The 20,512-nt window shown below is 43.5% G+C and overlaps 2 protein-coding genes across 3 annotated transcripts in view; both read left to right on the top strand.

Annotated features, from left to right (window-relative positions):
- LOC127045733 (myosin regulatory light chain 12B-like) lies at window positions 1–10,998 on the top strand. 2 transcript variants are annotated; one of them, XM_050942200.1, is made up of 5 exons: window positions 133–221; window positions 891–1,002; window positions 5,176–5,374; window positions 5,550–5,711; window positions 10,494–10,998. In XM_050942200.1, exons 3-5 carry the CDS (start codon window positions 5,191–5,193, stop codon window positions 10,664–10,666), a joined length of 519 nt encoding a protein of 172 aa, XP_050798157.1. In that variant the 5' UTR covers window positions 133–221; window positions 891–1,002; window positions 5,176–5,190; the 3' UTR covers window positions 10,667–10,998. The 2 variants fall into 2 exon arrangements, with proteins under 2 accessions (XP_050798156.1, XP_050798157.1); XM_050942199.1 differs by lacking the exon at window positions 891–1,002 and having other exon boundaries at window positions 1–221.
- Window positions 10,999–11,094: 96 nt separating this feature from the next.
- The window catches only part of TGIF1 (TGFB induced factor homeobox 1), a 69,727-nt gene continuing 60,309 nt past the window's right edge, over window positions 11,095–20,512 (top strand). The window contains exons 1-2 of the mRNA XM_050942184.1: window positions 11,095–12,441; window positions 12,640–12,775. The gene's annotated coding sequence lies outside the window, so the exon portion shown is untranslated. The remainder of the gene's footprint in view (window positions 12,442–12,639; window positions 12,776–20,512) is intronic.

Genomic DNA, 20,512 nt, shown 5'->3' with positions numbered 1-20,512 from the left:
CAGCACAGTTACTGCGGAGCAGCCGCGCTCCTCTCCCCACAGTGTGCGGCGCCACCCCCTCTCCGCGTTGATGGTTTAGCCCCTGTTTCCCCCGTCCCTCCCCCGCTGGCCGGGCGATGGTTCGCTCCGGGACCGCGCTCTCCGGAAGTATTGGGGCAGCTCGCAGCACTGCTGGTTCCTGCCAGTTCCGACTGGACCTGAGTCTCTACCGCAGCCGCCAGGTGAGGCCGCGCCGCGGGGGCCGGGGAGCCGAGCCGAGCCCGGTGACAGCGCTGGGCCTGGCCTGGGCGGGGGGAGGCGAGGGGCCCCTTCCCCAAGGCTCTGGCGGGCCCCGCCCGGGAGCGGAGGGCAGCGCAGGGCCGGTCTCCGCGCCGCACCCCCGGGCAGGGCAGGACCGGACCCCGCCTCGCCTCGCCCAGGGGAGACACCAGGGTCCCTGCGCCTGGGGATCAGGCCCTGGCTCGCGCTGCTGCGCCGACTGACGCGGGGCCCTGCGCTAAGATCCCAGGCGAACCCGGCCTGACCGCCCACGCCCTGGGGGCCCGGACAGCCCGGAGCTGGGGCCGACTCCATCCCGGCCAGTTGCCCCTCCAGCCGTGACACCGCCGGGAGGGGGCGGAGGGAAGCCGCTTGTAGCCTCGTTTGTGTCTGTGCGGAGAGACGGGTCTGAGCCGGGCAGCGCCCGGGGCCTGGGAGCCCCGGTCTGTGCGTGTGGGGAAAGGGACTGGTAGGAAACGGCTGCAGAAAGCCATGGCAGGGCCTGGGAGCCACCCCACCCCAGCAGGGGTGATGCTGAGCTCGGCAATCGCTCGCACTGCGCCTCGGTTAGGTAGCATTTTTTAGTCCGGAAGGATCCGAAAACGGTGTATAAATTGTATCTACATACCCAGGAATTGGTTACAGTCATCAGTGCAGCGCAGCTGTAGGGCACGTGGTCTGACAAGAGTGAGAGAGCAGTGATGGAAGGGAACTAATGGAATAAAAGAGCAGAAAATAGGAGAGGTAAGACAAGGAAAGGAAAAACAAGTGTCCCATTCAAAGTGGTGGGTCTAGTAATTGAACTGAAGCGCTGACTTCGGAAGAAGATAATTCAAGCATTAGGAAGTTGTACCACAGGGTGAGATTACTCAGAGATAAGAGCCATGTAAGTGCCCCATATTCTGTCCCTTATGTTCTTTCCAATTAGTGGGACATTGGCATACTTTGACCTGCTTCCCAAATGGAACTGTCCTTTTTATTAAAGAGTTGAGGGTGACACTTTATTGATGAAAATACAGCGACCAAACTGAGTGTTATTTTTTAGTCTGACTGTTTTTAAACTTGAGTAACGTATTCATATAGCACCACAAACTACTATTTGCTGTGGAACTGTGGAGTTGAGCTGCTGAGCATTTTAAGAGGCAGACTGCTGATCAGTGCTCTGTTTGTTCCACCTAGTCTCAGTTAGTGAGTAAAATGCAGACCGCAGACCACAGACCACTCCTCATTCAGACTGTGCAAGCACATGGACCTAGCTGTCTTGAGAGCCTCTGGGTTTTATAGAGCCATGTGAAAATCCAAGCCAACCGTACATGATGGGGAAGAAGAAACGGGTGCAGCCCCAGAGGCTTACTATTTAACTGCTTCTCCTTGTGCCTTTTTGTGCAATCTTTCATGTTAGGAATAGCCCCTAATTAGTGGGAAATCGTCAAACTCTGAGGAAAGCTCCTCAGTTTGCCACACAGGTGGGAAAACTTGTAAACTTTAAATCCATGATATAGCGACTTCCTTGTTAACCTTGGGTTTAATTTTTTCCATTTACAGTTTCACTTAGAATGTAGTGAGGTGTTGCAGTTATATCAAAGAACCAGGTTGCAGATATAACTGTAGTCTTCAGAAATTAGGGCAAAACACAGTAACTCCTCACTTAAAGTCATCCTGGTTAACATTGTCACGTTGCTGATCAGTTAGGGAACATGCTCGTTTAAAGTTGTGTAATGCTCCCTTCTAAGGTCGTTTGGCAGTCGTCTGCTTTGTCTACTGCTTGCAGGAAGAGCAGCCCGTTGCAGCTAGCTGGTGGGGGCTTGGAATGAGGGAGGGCCAGCAGCCCCCACTAACTCCCCGCTCCCCTAAGTTCCCTGTGCAGCAGCTGCCTGCAGTTCAGCTATGTCCCTTCCCCCACTGCCATGTGCTGCTCCCACCCTCTGCCTTGGAGCTGCTCCCTGAGATGCCTGCTTGCTGCGTGGGGGGAGGGGGGAAGGAAGACAGGAGCTAATGTCAGGCTATCCCCCTGCTCTTGCACCCCACTTACCCCATCTTCCATAGAGCAGGGGGGACAGGCCAGGACTCAAGATGGAGGGAGCTTGCAGCAGCTGCCTATCAGCAAGCTGATCTAATTAACAAGGCAGTGTACTTAAGGGAAATGGGCATATCTCCCTCCATTCCTGCTGCCTTGTGTAGAGAGAGAGTTAACCCTTGAGGGTTCAGCCAATTGCTAGTTCATCATTTAGCAGTAAAGGAAATATCCCACTCTCTGACTCCTCCACCTCAACCAAGCTTCACAATCATCATCACTGTGTACCAATATTAAATTGTTTGTTTAAAACTTAGTGTGTGTGTATTGAAAAAAAATTTCCCTGGAACCTAAACCCCCGCATTTACATTAATTCTTATGGGGAAATTGGATTCGCTTAACGCTGTTTTGCTTAAAGTTGCATTTTTCAGGAACATAACTACAATGTTAAGTGAGGAGTTACTGTATTCAGGGGCGGCTCCAGGCACCAGCATGCCAAGCGCATGCCTGGGGCTGCAAGCATGGTGGGCGCTCTGCCAGCTGCCGCGAAGGCAGCAGGCAGGTTGCCTTTGGTGGCATGGCTGCAGAGGGTCGGCTGATCCCGTGGCTTCGGCGGACCTCCTGCAGGTGTGCTGCTGAATCCGCGGGACCGGGGACCTCTTGCAGGCAAGCCGCTGAAGGCAGCCTGCCTGCTATGCTTCGGGCTGCAAAATACCTAGAGCTGCCCCTGACTGTATTTGGGCTTCTAAATAAGTGATCTGTTTTTCTTTTTAAGCAATGAGCATCCGGCAGCTTAGGGTGAAGTTCATTTAGGCTATATCTTCACTGCATAATTAACCTGGCTCTTAATTAATAGTTTACCATAATTCCCCTCCCATGCACAAGCAGAAAAAGCTATAGTCTTCGGGGGTTTTTTGGTGCTTTCAGCCTGAGCTAGCTGCATTCACTCCAGCTGGTAACTTGCATACCTTACTATGAGGACACTGACTAAACCACTTGAGTGATGATAGTCCTCCAGTGCCTTCCCAAAATGCCTTGCCAGAATTCTGTCCCCGGCATGCCCAGAAGGATAGACAAATTCTTCCACAATTCATTAGGAAACAATCATAGATCACTTCAGCTTAGTGCAGCCCCAAAAACATGGAATTGCCTCCAGAAGTTGTCTGAACATGTGGGAGTGCAGCACTGCTGAGAACAAAGTAATTCGGATAAGGCTTTGCAGGAAGGCTACTCACATTTGGGCTAATGAAGCTAACCTGGCTTCTCAGGGATGTTAATCACTTGACTCAACTCTGTTGTGAAGACATAGAGTACTGTTTTGAACATTTGGTTTTGGGAGATTAGTAAACGTGCTCTAAAGAGGACTTTTCTCCTAGTTCATAGATGAGTGGTTTATATATTATTTAAATGTTCACTTTTAATGACAGGCACATCTTGTGTATTAGAATGACCACAAGTTTTAAAAGAATAATTTTTAAACAAAAGCAGTCATGCTATTCAAAGATACATTAGCAAGAATATAACTTGTGGGGCCTTGCTGGCTGGAGGTCTGGTAAAATAATAGGGGAGAGGAAAAGGAGGCAACTCCTATCCAAGTCAACACTTAACAGGTGCAAAACTTAGGTCCTCTAAAGTTTTCATGCGGATGAGTTTTCTCTCCGCTAACTATCTACATTTCCAGTGCAGATATAATCTTCCTTCCCATGCAAGCTGTCCTCCTGTGGACTTGGTCAAGTATTTAGGAGCAGAGCCTGGAGGCTAGTCTACACCGACAAGCCACGGCAGCGCTTTAATGTGGCTTGTGAAGTCACGGCAGAGCTCTCCTAGTGCTGTTAAAAAAACCATCTCACGCCCCTGAGCGAGAAAGTTGCAGCGCTCAAAAGTGCTAGTGTAGACAAGCCCTCACTTTGATGGGCCTCAAGGTCTGTAGGAGCAGAGCTTCCTTTCTGCAGATCTATGTAGTACCCCAGTTAAATTTTGGAACACATCTTAAGGCCATGCGTGGAATGGAAAATTCTAAACAAAAATGGTTACGCTTAAGCTTGAAAGTGTTTCAGTGGAATTCAGTTTACACTTACCCCTCCTTCCCAAAAATGTGCTTTTCAATAATAATGCAGCTTCAAAAAAGTTTCCAAATGTTAGATCTGGAACCTATCAGTTAATGGATCCAGCCAATTCCTTTTTATCCTTAATCTCACCCACCTTTACTTACCATGCTTATTTGACTTCAACTTTGCCCTTAAAGTTTTCAGAATTTACAAGCTCTAGTTACTCTAAAACAGGTTTTTAACATCAAACCAATTATTTTAATTTGTAAATATATTCTTCTATTCCACCAACCTTCCATCATATTAGAAGCCATAGAGCTTCATTATAACTGATGCACCTTGGAAATATATTCCTTCAAAACTGTCATTCTACATTTAATAAACTTTGATAGGATACATTCTACGGCATATTTTATTTCAGAACAAAACAAGAGAACAGAGTTAAGGCTGGGTTTGTGTTGTGAACATATTGATGTGATAGTGACTTGTGAATGATTATATGGCATTGGTAAACCGCTTAAATGTCTTAGCACATCATTTCCAGACTGTACAACTTAAACAAAAAAACTCCAAAATGTTGACTCCTCTCATAAAAAGCAAGCATGATATTTTTTAATTTTCAAACTGAAGTCTTTTAATTACTTTTTTGTTTCATTTGTTTTCTTGTATTTTTCTCTTCTTTCTCTCCCCTCTTTCCTGAGGAAGAAAAGGGGTTCTGATGATGAGTTGGGGAGTAGGGGAATGGTAAACCTTATTTCATCTGCTAGCAGTAAACTTTAACTGTAAATCGTCATTACAGCTGTTATGTAAGTTCTAAGTTTGTATTTCAGTGAATGTATTTACTTCCCCCTCCAGAATCCAATAATCAACATGTCTAGCAAAAGGGCAAAGACAAAGACTGCCAAGAAGCGTCCTCAGCGTGCAACCTCCAATGTGTTTGCAATGTTTGATCAGTCACAGATTCAAGAATTCAAAGAGGCCTTTAACATGATTGATCAGAACAGAGATGGGTTCATTGACAAAGAAGACCTGCATGATATGCTCGCTTCCCTTGGTAATGTTCTCCAGTTACAAAATTGTTACTTTCTGGTTAACAGTTGTCTCGGATAAGTCCAGTAGTTTGAATTTGTTAAAACTTCAATATGTGAGAACTGTGTTGTGAAAGATGAGTAACTTCTAAATGTATAACAGTGCTCTTCAATTTTAAGAAGTGACTTATTTACTTGTAGGAAAGGATCCCACTGATGCGTACCTAGATGCCATGATGAATGAGGCTCCAGGCCCCATTAACTTCACTATGTTCCTTACAATGTTTGGTGAAAAGTTAAATGGCACAGATCCAGAAGATGTAATCCGAAATGCTTTTGCTTGTTTTGATGAAGAGGCAACAGGTAAGTGGATGAAACACCTCTCTTGGGATTTCTGGTTTTTCTAGTATTGTTCAAGCCTAACAATATAATCTAAATTTGATACATAGGTGAGGATCTGTTTTGCTAACGGGCTCATCTTGATAAAATGTGGTATGGCACAGGGACAGTTGTCCTAACTTTCATGTCCTATCAAATTATAAGAAACTGATATATCAAACTTGGAGTGAAGATGAAGATTGTCCTCTTGTCTATTTCTGTGTGAGTATTTGCATACCAGTATTTGTCGCCTACGGTGGGACTTCAAGGAAGAACATGTAACTAGGCAATATGCAAACTCCCCAAAATGGAGCGTGAGATGTAACAGCCTGAGGAGGAATTCACCGAAGTAGAAGGCTAGGTGGGCAAATGTCAATTTCTGTGGCTTTTAAAATGTAACTGAGATGGGAGGCCTTTAGTTTGAAGGTAATTGACGTGGCCCGCTCTCCAGACCCATACATCCACGCAGTATCCAAGGCTCTTGTTCAGGACCTGTTGCATCTTAACTACTGTAATCTCCTCTTATCTAGTCTTGATGCCAACCACATTGTCCCCTCCTTAAGTCCACACAAAATGCCACTTTTCCTGGTTTGGCACTCTGACTACATCACCCTGACTGTGAATTCCCTGGTGTCTTGGAAAAAGGTCATTTCCATTGTCGCAGAATCACAAATCCATGGGGCCCAGGTTGAAAGAAATGAAGAGGTCACACCTGTCAGCTACTGTTTCAAGATTTCTGCTGATTCAGGCAGATATTGCATTGGTTTGCAGTCTTTTCATGGTTCAAAGTTATCTTTGAAACTGCAAGTCTAGAAACTTTTATTTTTTTTAATGACAGTTGAGATTCTGGAGCACAATCCAGTAGAAAGGGGTGAATTCCAGAGTATTCACTATACTTGGCAAATATAGTCCTATAAGCCCTGTGGAAACTGGGGTCAAGCCTTTTAGCTTGTTTTGAAATTACATCAGTTTCATACCACAGGTGTCATTACACATGACCTTATCTCACAATTGTCTCCTGTAGCATTTTTAATCTCATCTGTGGATATGCCATCTGAGCCTATCAAAGTGTATTGTCCAATTTCAAACAGCTATTTTGAACCTATATTTTTAGCACTTTTTGCCTTTTCAAGGGATATCCCCTTCCTGCTGGAGCTTAGGTAAACAGCCCTTCTTTGGTAAGGTCTTTTCAGATGTTAATTGACTTTCTCCCTCCCTGAGGAAATGTCTCAATCTTCTTCTAAAAGAGGAAGTCTGTTCGTAGAGGAATTATTTTCTCTCCACAGGTAGTCTTTCTTATTCACTATACCCACAGTTTAGTCTGTATGTCAAAAAAGAGAGCATATCAATAAGAACAGATAGACATTAACAATACTTCTTTCTTTCTTTCTTTCTTTCTTTCTTTAATCATCGATTGGCTTGAAAGGTGCCTCTGGTTCAGCCCCCCTCCCACCTACTGACAAGGTTGACTTCATTATCTGTAAAACATCCCTGATAGATCAGTTTTAGGCCTTGTCTACACCACAAAGTTGCAGCGCTGGTGAGGGGGTTACAGCGCTGCAACTTAGGAGGTGTACACATCTGCAGGGCATTACCAGCGCTGCAACTCCCTGTTTGCAGCGCTGGCCGTACACCCGGTCGAACCTCGGGTGTAGAGGATCCAGCGCTGGTCATCAGGTGTAGACACTCACCAGCGTTTTTCTTGACCTCCATGGAATAAGCAGGTATCCCAGCATACTTGAGGAAGCCTCTCTGGTAATCAAGCAGGTATCCTTCCCCGCGGTGTGCTCTTGCGTTCCCCGAACCCCCCCATAAGCAGGTCTCCTTCCTCGCGGTTTGCTCTTGCGTTCCCCGAACCCCCCCACAAGCAGGTCTCCTTCCCCGCGGTGTGCTCTCGCGTTCCCCGAACCCCCCTCCCCCCCCCGCAAGCAGGTCTCCTTCCCCGCGGTGTGCTCTCGCGTTCCCCGAACCCCCCTCCCCCCCCCGCAAGCAGGTCTCCTTCCCCGTGGTTTGCTCCGGTGTTCCCCGAACCCCCCTGCAAACCGCGGGGAAGGAGACCTGCTTACGGGGGGGGTTCGGGGAATGCGAGAGCAAACCGCGGGGAAGGAGACCTGCTTGCGGGGGGGTTCGGGGAACGCGAGAGCACACCGCGGGGAAGGAGACCTGCTTCCCCGCGGTGTGCTCTCGCGTTCCCCGAACCCCCCTGCAAGCAGGTCTCCTTCCCCGCGGTTTGCTCTCGCATTCCCCGAACCCCCCTGCAAGCCGCCCAACAGCGCTGCAGTGTGGCCACATCTAACACCACTTGCAGCGCTGGTTGCTGTAAGTATGGCCACTCTGCAGCGCTGGCCCTATACAGCTGTACTAATACAGCTGTAACAACCAGCGCTGCAAAATTGTAGACGTAGACATACCCTTAGTCCCGTCTTGAATTGATTCCACAATCTCCTTTAGCATCTTGCTCCATTGCCTAATTGTATACTTTATTTTTCTTGACATTTAACACATCTTTCCTCCTGATAGTTGTGCCCTTTTTGTCTTCATTGACTAATAAACATAAATGTTCTCTATAATATCAGTTCATACATTTTTGACCATTATGTTGTTGCCTTTGACTTGTTTTATTTCCTGAGGTCTGTACTTTGAACAATGTGTTATTAAGAAACTTATAGTTACCTTGAACAATTTTCAGCATTTATCAGTTGTCTCCATCTGCATGCATATGTATATATTCTGGGTTGACTAACTACTGTTACCTCAGTTCTACATTCATGTAACTCTGTGTGATGAATAATGCCAAGAAAGTATACAAAGGAATGGAGTTTTTAATGGTGTGAAACTAGAGTAATGCAGTTGTGACCCAGGCTGACTTGATATAGCACATCATCTTCCCCATTTGTTTTTCTCTCTTCTTCTGCAAAACATGTCATATCCTTCTATACTGTAGTTGTATGTACTACTACTCCATATCTCTCCAAATAGCACCAGGAACCAATCTAATTGTACTGGTAAAGTTTGTTCCTGTATTCTTAGTTCCCCCAATATCTGCTTTGTCTCTGATAGTGTGCCCCAAGATCAATTCTAAATTAGTTGGTTTTATTCTTTTATTCCATCTGCCTTAGTGAGGCTACTTTGTGGTATTCTGTCAGTATCCTGTTGAATCTCATTACCTTTGCAAACTTTTCCTAGTTTGGTAGCACTGTTCAGAGCTTTAATCTGTTACAAAACTATTCAGATGGAAGAATTCAGTTCCATGTAGATGAACCCCACCACCAAAAAGTCCTGCACTCTTATGACCAATAATCCCTATGCCGTCTCCTGTCACTCATTTACCTCTAAATATTCTACCAGTTCTGGGATGCTAATCTGTGTAGTCATCTCCTTCGGTTGTTGTTCCAGGTCTGTGAAGTGCTATGATCCCATCCTGTGAGCATCTGGCCCTGTTAATTTGGATGTGGATAATTGAAAGCTTCTCTCCTGCTGTTTTTTTAATGTAGAATATTGGTTTAAACTCTTTAACATTGCGACACCATACAAAGACATGTCCATCACTCACTGGTTGCTTTTGGTCCATTCTGCTTGTCTGGCTTTCTGTCCTCCGGTCTTCTCTGATCTCTGCTCACTGAGGTTCTCTAGTCCCTTTCTAAAGCATCGTTCTCTGCAGAACCTGTTTCTTCACATGCTGGTTGTTTACTCCTTAATCATTGTGGTGTACAGCTGTCTTGCACAGTCTAATAGTCCTTCTTGTAGCAGTCTGTCAGCTAATTTGTTTGACTGGTTTGTTTCCAGCTAGAGCTCAGTAACTTATCCTTGCATTTGAGGCAATGTAGGTCTCTTATCTTGACATCAGGATGTGGCCCATCCTCTGCATTCAGCTGCTTCTGCCATTTTTTTCCCCACCCTCCACTTTTTTGTACTTTCTAAACGTCTCTGGGATTATTTGCAACCAATGGCTCTAGTAATATCCATTGATAAGTTAACCTAACTTGATTTTTAGTATCCAAGTCATCTTAGTCATTTTATCTCTGTATTAATAATTTCCTTGTGTTCTGCTAATCTCAATTTATCATAAGATAAGTAGCTTCAGTTATCTCCTTCTCTGGCCCATTTCCCTTCTTCCAGTTCCTCATAGCAATATTTCCTGCCTCCTGATTTAACTTGCTCAGGCTGTCTGCAGGTCTCCTCAGTTATAAACCCTCCTCCTGGACTTGTGCCACATACTTTCTGTATCCAAATGAAACCCCCTTTAGCAACAGAACTTGACAGCAATGAAAAAGCCAAACTGCTGCTATTTAGTCATTAGAGGAAACTACTGGGTGTATTTGTGCATCTGCTGTAAGGTAAAGTTAAGAAGAATACAATCCCTTAAAAAATGCAAATTGCACAGTAAAGCAACAGTGACCTTATTTATTCCTGCCTCAGTTAGCAACGTCTTGGTGTTCTTCCATTTTAAAAATCGGTTTCAAGTGCCTGTATTTCCATGTACTATATCTTTGTAAAACAGTCCCTCTTTTCATGAATCCTTGTAAATTGTATCAAAGCAACTGCTTCTCTGGAATTTGAGAAGATTAGTTTATGGAAGTTTTTAATCGTGTCATGAAGAGCCATTCTGGTCTCTTGGGGCAAGTACACATTTATTGTATGCTATAAAAGGCAGATACATATCTGTTGCTGTTGGCATGACTGTTTATCCTATTGTTGACACATCTTTGCATTTGAGGAAGTACAAAATATTCTCTATCCTGATTCCTTGTATATATTGCATTCTAGGGGTCATTCAAGAAGATTATCTGAGAGAGTTGCTGACAACAATGGGAGACAGGTTTACAGATGAAGAAGTAGATGAGCTGTACAGAGAGGCACCAATTGACAAAAAGGGCAATTTCAATTACATTGAATTCACACGCATCCTTAAACACGGAGCAAAAGACAAAGATGATTGAACAAAACTGCAGACACTTGCATATAACTTCTTGTTTTCATTCATGTTTATTTCTCAGGGTTTTTTTGTTTGCTGGTAGAACCTGTTGCATGCAGTTTAGCTTCACAGCTTTTGCCTTTCCATGAATTTATGGATTTCAGACCATTATGGCACACTTGCACCTCTGTAATCAGACTGGAAATGGGGGATTTTATTGTAGTGAAAAGGATTTGGGGATAAAGATCAATGAATGTGAAGGCCAAGGGAAAAAGACCTATTTCTGGATTTTTACATTTTTATAATAAATATCATTTTGAAATAAAGATTGTTATATAAATAAAATACCTCATTAAACCTTTTCTTGTAAAGAGGCTTTTCTAACAATAGATGGAAGCATTTTCCCAAGTTGACAGTTATATCCACTTTTGACATTTTAGTTCAGAATTAAAATGCTAAGCAGTGGGTTTACAACTTGTAACGTACAAGTCTTCATTTAGGCGTTACCATTCTTGCACTTAAGTTGGGCAGTGATATTACATTTTGTGTAACATGGTGAGGAACCTCCTTTATTTAAAACTCTGGTTCAGAGCAAAGGAATGGTTCCAATCTTGGAAGTCAATTTGCTTGGCGTTATGAAAAAATCCTGGAGTTGTGCCCAGTGTTAACTGTACAGTATTTAATCTGGTAACTTTAGCTTTTTGTAGAATATGCTAGGCTTTTCCAACGGGAAAATATGTAAATGGAAGATTTTGGCTAGATGTGACCAGAACACCTGTTTCATGCTCCTTACAACGTCTGCAGGAGTGAGCCTTCTGGCAAATCTCAGACCTATGGTGGTACTAGGTTTCTTTTTAGTTGATGATGAAAAATGTTTTCTCCTTTTCCTCTCTTCTTGTCATCCTCTCTCAAAATTGTCTTTTGGCTTTGGGGATGGACAGAAAGTGTGAACTTAACTAATGTTTCTCTCTCTGCTTTTACAGTGTTATTTCTGCCTCTTTGGGGCAACTGGGAACATATACATTTGCTTTCAGAATGAAAGTTTATATTGGAAAAAGAGCTTCTGCCCACTTGCCAGTTGGGAGACTTTAAAAAAAAATAAAAGGCAAAATTATGGAAAAATATGACATGGGATTGGATTTATTCATAGCTTTGTGTTTGATCCTAGGCGTTCTGTAAATTTTAAGTTTGAAGGGTAAATTTTCTACCCACAAAGATTCTATTAAAAGTTCCTATAATTTCAGTAGACAGTTCTGGTAAACTTGATTCTTTCATCTTTTTCTTTATTTAAAAAAAAGTGTGTGGGTGGGGGGAGTGTTTATAACAATTTTTTTTATCCAAAACAACTTAAATAATTGGTATACCTTGGTGCTAATGTTTTTGTTCATTCTTGTGCCACAGCGTAGGGCATATATCATCATTTTATCCATTATTCTGCACACTTAGCGGTCACAACTTGTGTATTAGACTGTGTTGCCTTGGGATTTAGCTGCTTGTTGGCTTTAGTTTGTCGCTACAGCCTGGTTTTTGTGTAGAAGGTTGGATTGTAGCATTCCAATGTTACTATATTAGGACAAACCAAGTGCTCTTTAATATAGTAGCTTCCTAGCAAACATAACTTTTGCTCATGAGCTTTGTACCTTAAAATTAGGAGGGATGCCCTTAGGGGAAGCCTTGCAACTGGATCCCTCCGAGTGTGGGGGAAATTCAGTATCTGAATCGACGATGCATAGTGCTGCCCTGTCTGACTGGACCAAACTACTGAACTGAACACTTCTCAACTTTTGAGGGAAGGTCTAGGTATGAATTTTGCAACATACACTAAAAATAACTTGTGTACATCTCTTTTTGTTGTAATATGCATAACAGTAATAGCAGATTCAATAAAATATCCCCACCCATCTCTTTGAGATTTCTTGAGGTTCAGTTTTACTGTCTAGGATAGCTATGAGAATGGAGGCCCTGCTTTATTTACCACATTTCCACTTGTTTTTACAGTTATTGGTTATACTTTTGGAAGTGAGGTTACGGAACTGACCAGTTGACATTGGCTGAGACTGTTTTGCTGGTTCTAGAAAGGTTGCTGCTGTGAACTGAATTTTGGGAGAAGATCCATAACTAGTTTTGTTTAGAGGTAAGTTTGTGGCATTCTAACTGAACTGTCTTAGATTTCAAAGCTCAGTGAAAATTTATGATGCAAATGAACTCATTTTGAGCTTGGTGTTAGTTTGCATTTGATACGTTAGTATATTGAGATGGAGTAGTAGAGAAACTGCCTACAGTGAGTAGTCTTAAGAGTTATTGGTTCTGTTGATGTTTCATATAGGAAGCATCTCTTAAACTTTCTACTGGTTTGAAAGTTGACTAGTTTATAGTGCAACTGCTGTCCAGTGTTCACCAAAAAAGGCACAGTGCTAGAATGTTAACAGGGAGTCTGGTGGCACCTTAAAGACTTAACAGATTTATTTGGGCATAAGCTTTTGTGGGTAAAATGGAGATGCATCTGAAGTGAGGGTTTTGTGCTGCCGCCTCCCCTTCCCCCTCCCCCCCACGGAAGCTTATGCCCAAATAAATCTGTTAGTCTTTAAGGTGCTACCAGATTCCTCGTGTTTTTGTGGATACAGACTAACACGGCTACCCCTCTGATGCTAGAACGTTGTGAACTTACTCTGGTGGAAAGTGCTATATTTAAAGGTCTTGTCTTTGAGGGGTTTTTGACATATACCCCCAGCTGATTCTAGCCTGTGTGTAGGATTCAAGTATGGCCACTGATGTAGACTGGCTGCTGTGGGGGGTGTGTGTGTGTGTTTTGTTTTGTTTTTTTTACTAGCAGGTCTAGTTCAACTAGACTAGGGTTAGATACTACACTAACACTCCCTCTCACTCATGGTAATTGATAGCACCAGCAGAGCTGCAACAGAAGGATAATGTCTCAAACTACAGTGGGCACTTGTGATTTTAAAGATGTCTAGGCAGCATGATCATGACCTAGGTGTGGGGATTTTTCATTCCTAGTGTAAAGAAAAAATTAAACCAAAATATGAATGAATCTCACATGCATGAAATTCATATAACAATTAGTGATTTCACATGAGAAGTTGTCTGTAGCATCATTGACCCAGCCAACATTTTTCTTGATGGTTTCATTTATTAATCCCATTATATGAACAATTAGATAAGCCTGTGAAGAAATAATGTTGAATGTTTTATTGTATTAGGAAATAAATGCTGTTTTGAGTACATTCTAGCAGGATGAAAAACTCCTCACTGACTTTTTAATGTAATTTCAATAGCCAGTGAAATGTCCCAGAGCTCTGCCCTTCTTTTGGAGTTTGACCGCTGCATGGTCATTTGGTTGGTTATCCTTTTGAAAAAAAAATATTATCACCTGTATATGGAAATAATGCAGGACAGCTGCTCCTGCTCCAGCAGGCAGGAGGGGAGATGGGACAGGAGAAATAAAGGTAGGAAAAAACCTGCAACATAATGTCTCGAAGAAAGTGAAGTAATAGAAAAAGGCTAACGGAAGCAGTGAATGAGACACATACTAATGCACAGAAGGAAGCCTAGAAAATAAGGAGAAAATGGAAAGAATATAAAATCCAGGTTTAATTCTTTCATAAAAATCTGTGGAATTTGGCTGTTTTAATGGTGGTGTGGAATCTGAATCTTACCATCTGATTCCTTACAGAAAGTTTGTACTACATACCCTCTACAGTTTAAATGTTTTAGCACCCTCATTTTCATTTAAAACAAGTATTATTTTTGACTTTGAACAACATTTAAAACTATCACTAGGTGGCACTACCATTCCTAGTACTAACTTAGCTGTACAATATAATCATTACCTCAAGTAATGTAAGGGTACTGGTGCTGGACAACACATAGAGAAAGATATGGTCTCTGCCCCAAGGGATTTCCAATTACAGCAGAACTAATATCAGGATTTCTTGCCATGTACTGAAAGTTCACTCTAAGTTTAGTCTTTAGGGGAGAAGAAAGTGTTAATAGAATCACAGAATGTCAGGGCTGGAAGGGACCTCAGGAGGTCATCTAGTCCAACCCCCTGCTCAAAGTAGGACTAATCCCCAGTCAGATTTTTGCCCCAGATCTCTAAATGGCCCGCTCAAGGATTGAATTCTCAATCCTGGGTTTAGCAGGCCAATGCTATGTTACTTAAAGTAATGACACACTGGCATTTAATTTCAAAAAGGAGAACTATGCAAAAATGAGGGGATTAGTTAAACAGAAATTAAAAGGTACAGTGACTAAAGTGAAATCCCTGCAAGCTGCATGGACGCTTTTTAAAGATACCATAACAGAGGCACAACTTAAATGTATGCCCCAAATTAAGAAACACAGTAAAAGAACTAAAAAAGAGCCACCGTGGCTTAACAACCATGTAAAAGAAGCAGAGAGAGATAAAAAAGGCATCTTTTAAAAAGTGGAAGTCAAATCCTAGTGAGGAGAAAGGAGCATAAACATTGCCAAATTAAGTGTAAAAATGTAATAAGAAAAGCCAAAGAGGAGTTTGAAGAACAGCTAGCCAAAAACTCAAAAGGTAATAACGAAATGTTTTTAAGTACATCAGAAGCAGGAAGCCTGCTAAACAACCAGTGGAGCCCCTGGATAATGGAGATACAAAAAGAGCACTTAAAGACGATGAAGTCATTGTGGAGAAACTAAATGGATTCTTTGTTTCAGTCTTCACAGCTGAGGATCTTAGGGAGATTCCCAACACTGAGCCAGCTTTTGTAGGTGACAAAACTGAGCAACTGTCACAGATTGAAGTGTCACTAGAGGAGGTTTTGGAATTAATTGATAAACTCAACATTAACAAGTCACTGGGACCAGATGGCATTCACCCAAGAGTTCTGAAAGAACTCAAATATGAAGTTGCGGAACTATTAACTAAGGTTTGTAACCTGTCCTTTAAATCGGCTTCGGTACCCAGTGACTGGAAGTTTGCTAATGTAACGCCAATATTTAAAAAGGGCTCTAGAGGTGATCCCAGCAATTACAGACCAGTAAGTCTATCGTCAGTACCGGGCAAATTAGTTGAAACAATAGTAAAGAATAAAATTGTAAGATGCATAGAAGAACATAAATTGTTGGGCAAAAGTCAACATGTTTTCTCTAAAGGGAAATCGTGTCTTACTAATCTATTAGTTCTTTGAAGGGGTCAACAAACATGTGAACAAGGGCGATCCAGTGGACATAGTATACTTGGATTTCCAGAAAGCTTTTGAAAAGGTCCCTCACCAAAGGATCTTGCGTAAATTAAGTTGTCATGGAATAAAAGGGAAGGTCCTTTCATGGATTGAGAACTGGTTAAAAGACAGGGAACAAAGGGTAGAAATAAATGGTAAATTCTCAGAATGGAGAGGGGTAACTAGTGGTGTTCCCCAAGGGTCAGTCCTAGGACCAATCCTATTCAACTTATTCATAAACGATCTGGAGAAAGGGGTAAACAGTGAGGTGGCAAAGTTTGCAAATGATACTAAACTGCTCAAGATAGTTAAGACCAAAGCAGACTGTGACGAACTTCAAAAAGATCTCACAAAACTAAAGGTACGTCTACACTACAGGATAATTCCAATTTTACATAAACCGGTTTTATAAAACAGATTGTATAAAGTCGAGTGCACGCGGCCACACTAAGCACATTAATTTGGCGGTGTGCGTCCATGGTCCGAGGCTAGCATCAATTTTTCTGGAGCGATGCACTGTGGGTAGCTATTCTGTAGCTATCCCATAGTTCCCATAGTCTCCCCCGCCCCTTAGAATTCTGGGTTGAGAGGCCAGTGGCTGATAGGGCAAAAATCATTGTCGCCGGTGGTTCTGGGTAAATGTAGTCAGTCATTCCTTCCTCCAGGAAAGCAATGGCAGACAATCATTTCACGCCCTTTTTCCCTGGATTGCCCTGGCAGACGCCATAGCATGGCAACCATGGAGCCCGTTCAGCTTTTTTTTTTTTTTTTACAGTCACGATATGTGTACTGAATGCCGTGGACAGAGGCGATACTCCAGCGCTACACAGCAGCATTCATTTGTGTTTGCATGATAGCAGAGACGGTTACCAGTTGTTCTGTACCATCTGCTGCCAGTGTAATTTGGCAATGAGATGACAGTTATCTGTCCTTCTGTGCTGTCTGCTGCTATCAGGGGTGCCCCTGGCTGACATTGGCCAGGGGCGCAAAAGCAAAACTGGGAATGACTCCCTGAGTCCATGCCTCCTTTATGGTTTCTAAAAATAGTCAGGCCTGCCTAGAATATGGGGCAAATGTACTAGAGAAGCAGTGTATCAGAGAGCACAGGTGCTCCCTGTGAGATCCCGCAGAAATGATGAGCTACATGCCATTCACGGGGGGTGCCCCTGCAACAACCCCACCTGTTGCTTCCCTCCTCCCTCAACCTTCCTGGGCTACAGTGCAGGGTCCCCCCCATTTGTGTCATGAAGTTGTTATAAAGAATGCAGGAATAAGAAACAGTGACTTGTTAGTGAGATAGGAGGAGGCAGCCTCCCTGTGCTATGACAGTCCAGGCAGGACATTAAGGAGTGCGGGGGAGAGGAGCCCAGCATGCCGCTGCTATGATAGTCCAGGCAGGACAGAATCTTTTCTTTACACAGGAAAGGGAGGGGGCTGATGGAGCTCAGCCCTCAGTGGCTATGATGAAGACAGTTACCAGCCATTCTGTCCCCTCTACTGGGAATGACCAGGAATCATTCCTATTTTTACCCAGGCGCCCCTGAGGCCAGCCAGGGGTATTCAGCAGTTATCAAGCATGTACCGTCTGCCACCAGGGAGGGAAGAGGAGCGGATACTGCTCTTTACTGCCGCAGCATCGCGTCTACCAGCAGCATTCAGTAGACATAGGATGACATTAAAAAAAGTCAAACTATTTTTTTCCCCTTTCTTTCATGTGGTGGGGGGAGGAGGTACATTGACGAGCTATTCCCTGAACCACCCCGGCCAATGTGTTTGAACCTACAGACATTGGGAGCTCAGCCAAGAATGCAAATACTTTTCGGAGACTGCTGGGGACTGTGGGATAGCTGGAGTCCTCAGTACCCCCTCCCTCCCTCCATGAGTGTCCATTTGAGTCTCTGGCTTCCCGTTACGCTTGTCACGCAGCACTGTGTAGCCTGTAGATTTTTTTTTCAAACGCTTTGGCATTTCGTCTTCTACAACAGAGCTTTGATAGAACAGATTTGTTTCCCCATACAGCGATCAGCTCTAGTATCTGCTGTACGGTCCATGCTGGAGCTCTTTTTGGATTTTGGACTGCATTGCCACCCGTGCTGATCAGAGCTCCACGCTGGGCAAACAGGAAATGTAATTCAAAAGTTCGCGGGGCTTTTCCTGTTTACCTGGCCACTGCATCCGAATTGAGATTACTGTCCAGAGCGGTCACAGTGGTGCACTGTGGGATACCGCCCGGAGGCCAATACCGTCGATTTGCGGCCACACTAACCCTAATCCGCTATGGTAATACCGATTTTAGCGCCGCTACTCTCGTCAGGGAGGAGTACAGAAACCGATTTAAAGAGCCCTTTATATCTATATAAAGGGCCTCGTAGTGTGAACAGGTACAGCGTTAAATCCGTTTAACGCTGCTAAAATCTGTTTAAACGCGTACTATAGACCAGGCCTAAGTGATTGGGCAACAAAATGGCAAATGAAATTTAATGTGGAGAAATGTAAAGTAATGCACATGGGAAGAAATAATCCCAACTATACATACAATATGATGGGAGCAAATTTAGCTACAATGAGTCAGGAGAAAGATCTTGGAGTTATCATGACTAGTTCTCTGAAGACGTCCACGCAGTGTGCAAAGGCAGTCAAAAAAAAAAACGAACAAAACCAGTATGTTAGGAATCATTAAAAAGGGGACAGAATAAAACAGAGGATATATTATTGCCCTTGTATAAATTGATGGTGCGCCCACATCTTGAATACTGCATACCGATGTAGTCTCCTCATCTCAAAAAAGATATACTGGCACTAGAAAAGGTTCAGAGAAGGGCAACTAAAATGATTAGGGGTTTGAAGAGAGTCCCATATGAGGAGAGATTAAAGAGGCTGGGACTCTTCTGCTTGGAAAAGAGGAGACTAAGGGGGGGATATGATAGAGGTATATACAATCATGAGTGATGTAGAGAAAGTAGATAAGGAAAAGTTATTTACTTCCTAAAATATAAGAGCTAGGGGCCACCAAATGAAATTAATAGGCAGCAGGTTTAAAACAAAAGGAAGTAGTTCTTCACACAGTCAACTTGTGGAACTCCTTGCCTGAGGAGGTTGTGAAGGATAGGACTATATCAGCGTTTAAGAGAGAACTGGATAAATTCATGGAGGTTAAGTCCATTAATGGCTATTAGCCAGGATGGGTAAGGAATGGTGTCCCTAGCCTCTATTTGTCAGAGGGTGGAGATGGATGGCAGGAGAGAGATCACTTGATCATTACCCGTTAGGTTCACTCTCTCTGGAGTACCTGGCATTGGCCACTGTCGATAGACAGGATAGTGGGCTGGATGGACCTTTGGTCTGACCCAGTATGGCCGTTTTTATGTTCTTATGACACAGTTCACTTGTACGCTGTTATGCAGTGTGTGTATCCATTTATGTTTGCTAAGGACCAGATTTCTGAAAGATCTTTAGGGTGCATAGTGTTTTGTTTTTTTTTAAGCTTAACACTTTTGAAAATCTCACTAGGTGCTCATGTGCAGATTTAGGGGGCCTAAAAACCTTTGAAAATCTTTCCTTATTTATCTACTCTGATTTAAAATCTTGAAGCATTCTATAGATATGGTTAATCTCTGACTAGTAAGGACAAGACCTACACCAGGTGGGAATACGCTATCTCTCAGCTGCCTACTGTGAGATTTCTTACATCTTCCTTTGGAGCATCTGATACTGTTCTCTGTCTGAGACCGCTTACTGGACTAGAGGAACAACAGATATAATACAGGATGGCAGTTCCTATGTTCCATAATTCTTAAATATTTGATGTAATTAAAGCTATTTATCTTTAGGGCTACAGGTTTGTCATAGCATTTGTGTCCTGGATAGTGTGATTTTTGTCCATGATACTTTTATGGCTGTGATTTCATTAGGGTGAGCCCTGACCTGGGCCCTTCTGCATCCCACTCCAGGTTGGAGCAAGCTATTTGGCAGCTCCCAGGACAGGGTGAGGGAGGCCCTGTGTGCATGCTGTGGTGAGAGCCAACAGGCTGGAGGGGGGAATGAGGATCACCCCATGAAATAGTACCCACTGCTGTAGAGTGAGTGCACTGTAGGCTTACTCTGCTGCACTGCCCTGGGTCTCTCCCTGGGGACTGAACCCAACCCCTCACCCCAATCTGGTCTACCCCACTAAATGGCACACTTGTGCCTTTATACAATTTCCCCTAACTGCTCCATAATACATAACCTGAAATGTTCCAGGTGTCTCTAGCACTTATCTGCTCTGATAATAGGTGCTGGAGAGATTTATAAAATGAACTTCTGCGGGCCAATCCAGTGAGCTAGTATTCATGGTATTCAATAGTATTGTATTGCTATGTAGGAGACCTTGTCTAAAGCCTGGTCTACACTTCAAACGTACACTGTCATGGCTATGTAAGTCAGGGGTGTGAAAACACCACATGCCCTAGGTACATAGCTATGCTGCCATCCCCCTCGCCCTCCCCCCCCGCCCCTGCTGTAGGAACAGCAATGTGAACAGAAGAGGGCGTCTGTTACCATAGCTAACGTTCAGGACCGTGGGGTTCCTACAGCAAAAGAAAAACTTTCCCCATGTACTGCATCTACCCTAGAAGTTTGCTGCTGCCAATGCTACACGGTTTAGACATAGCCTCATGCCG

This window comes from Gopherus flavomarginatus, chromosome 2 (assembly GCF_025201925.1).
Source record: "Gopherus flavomarginatus isolate rGopFla2 chromosome 2, rGopFla2.mat.asm, whole genome shotgun sequence".
Classification (NCBI taxonomy): domain Eukaryota; kingdom Metazoa; phylum Chordata; order Testudines; family Testudinidae; genus Gopherus; species Gopherus flavomarginatus.
This window is presented reverse-complemented; position numbering and strand designations above follow the sequence as displayed.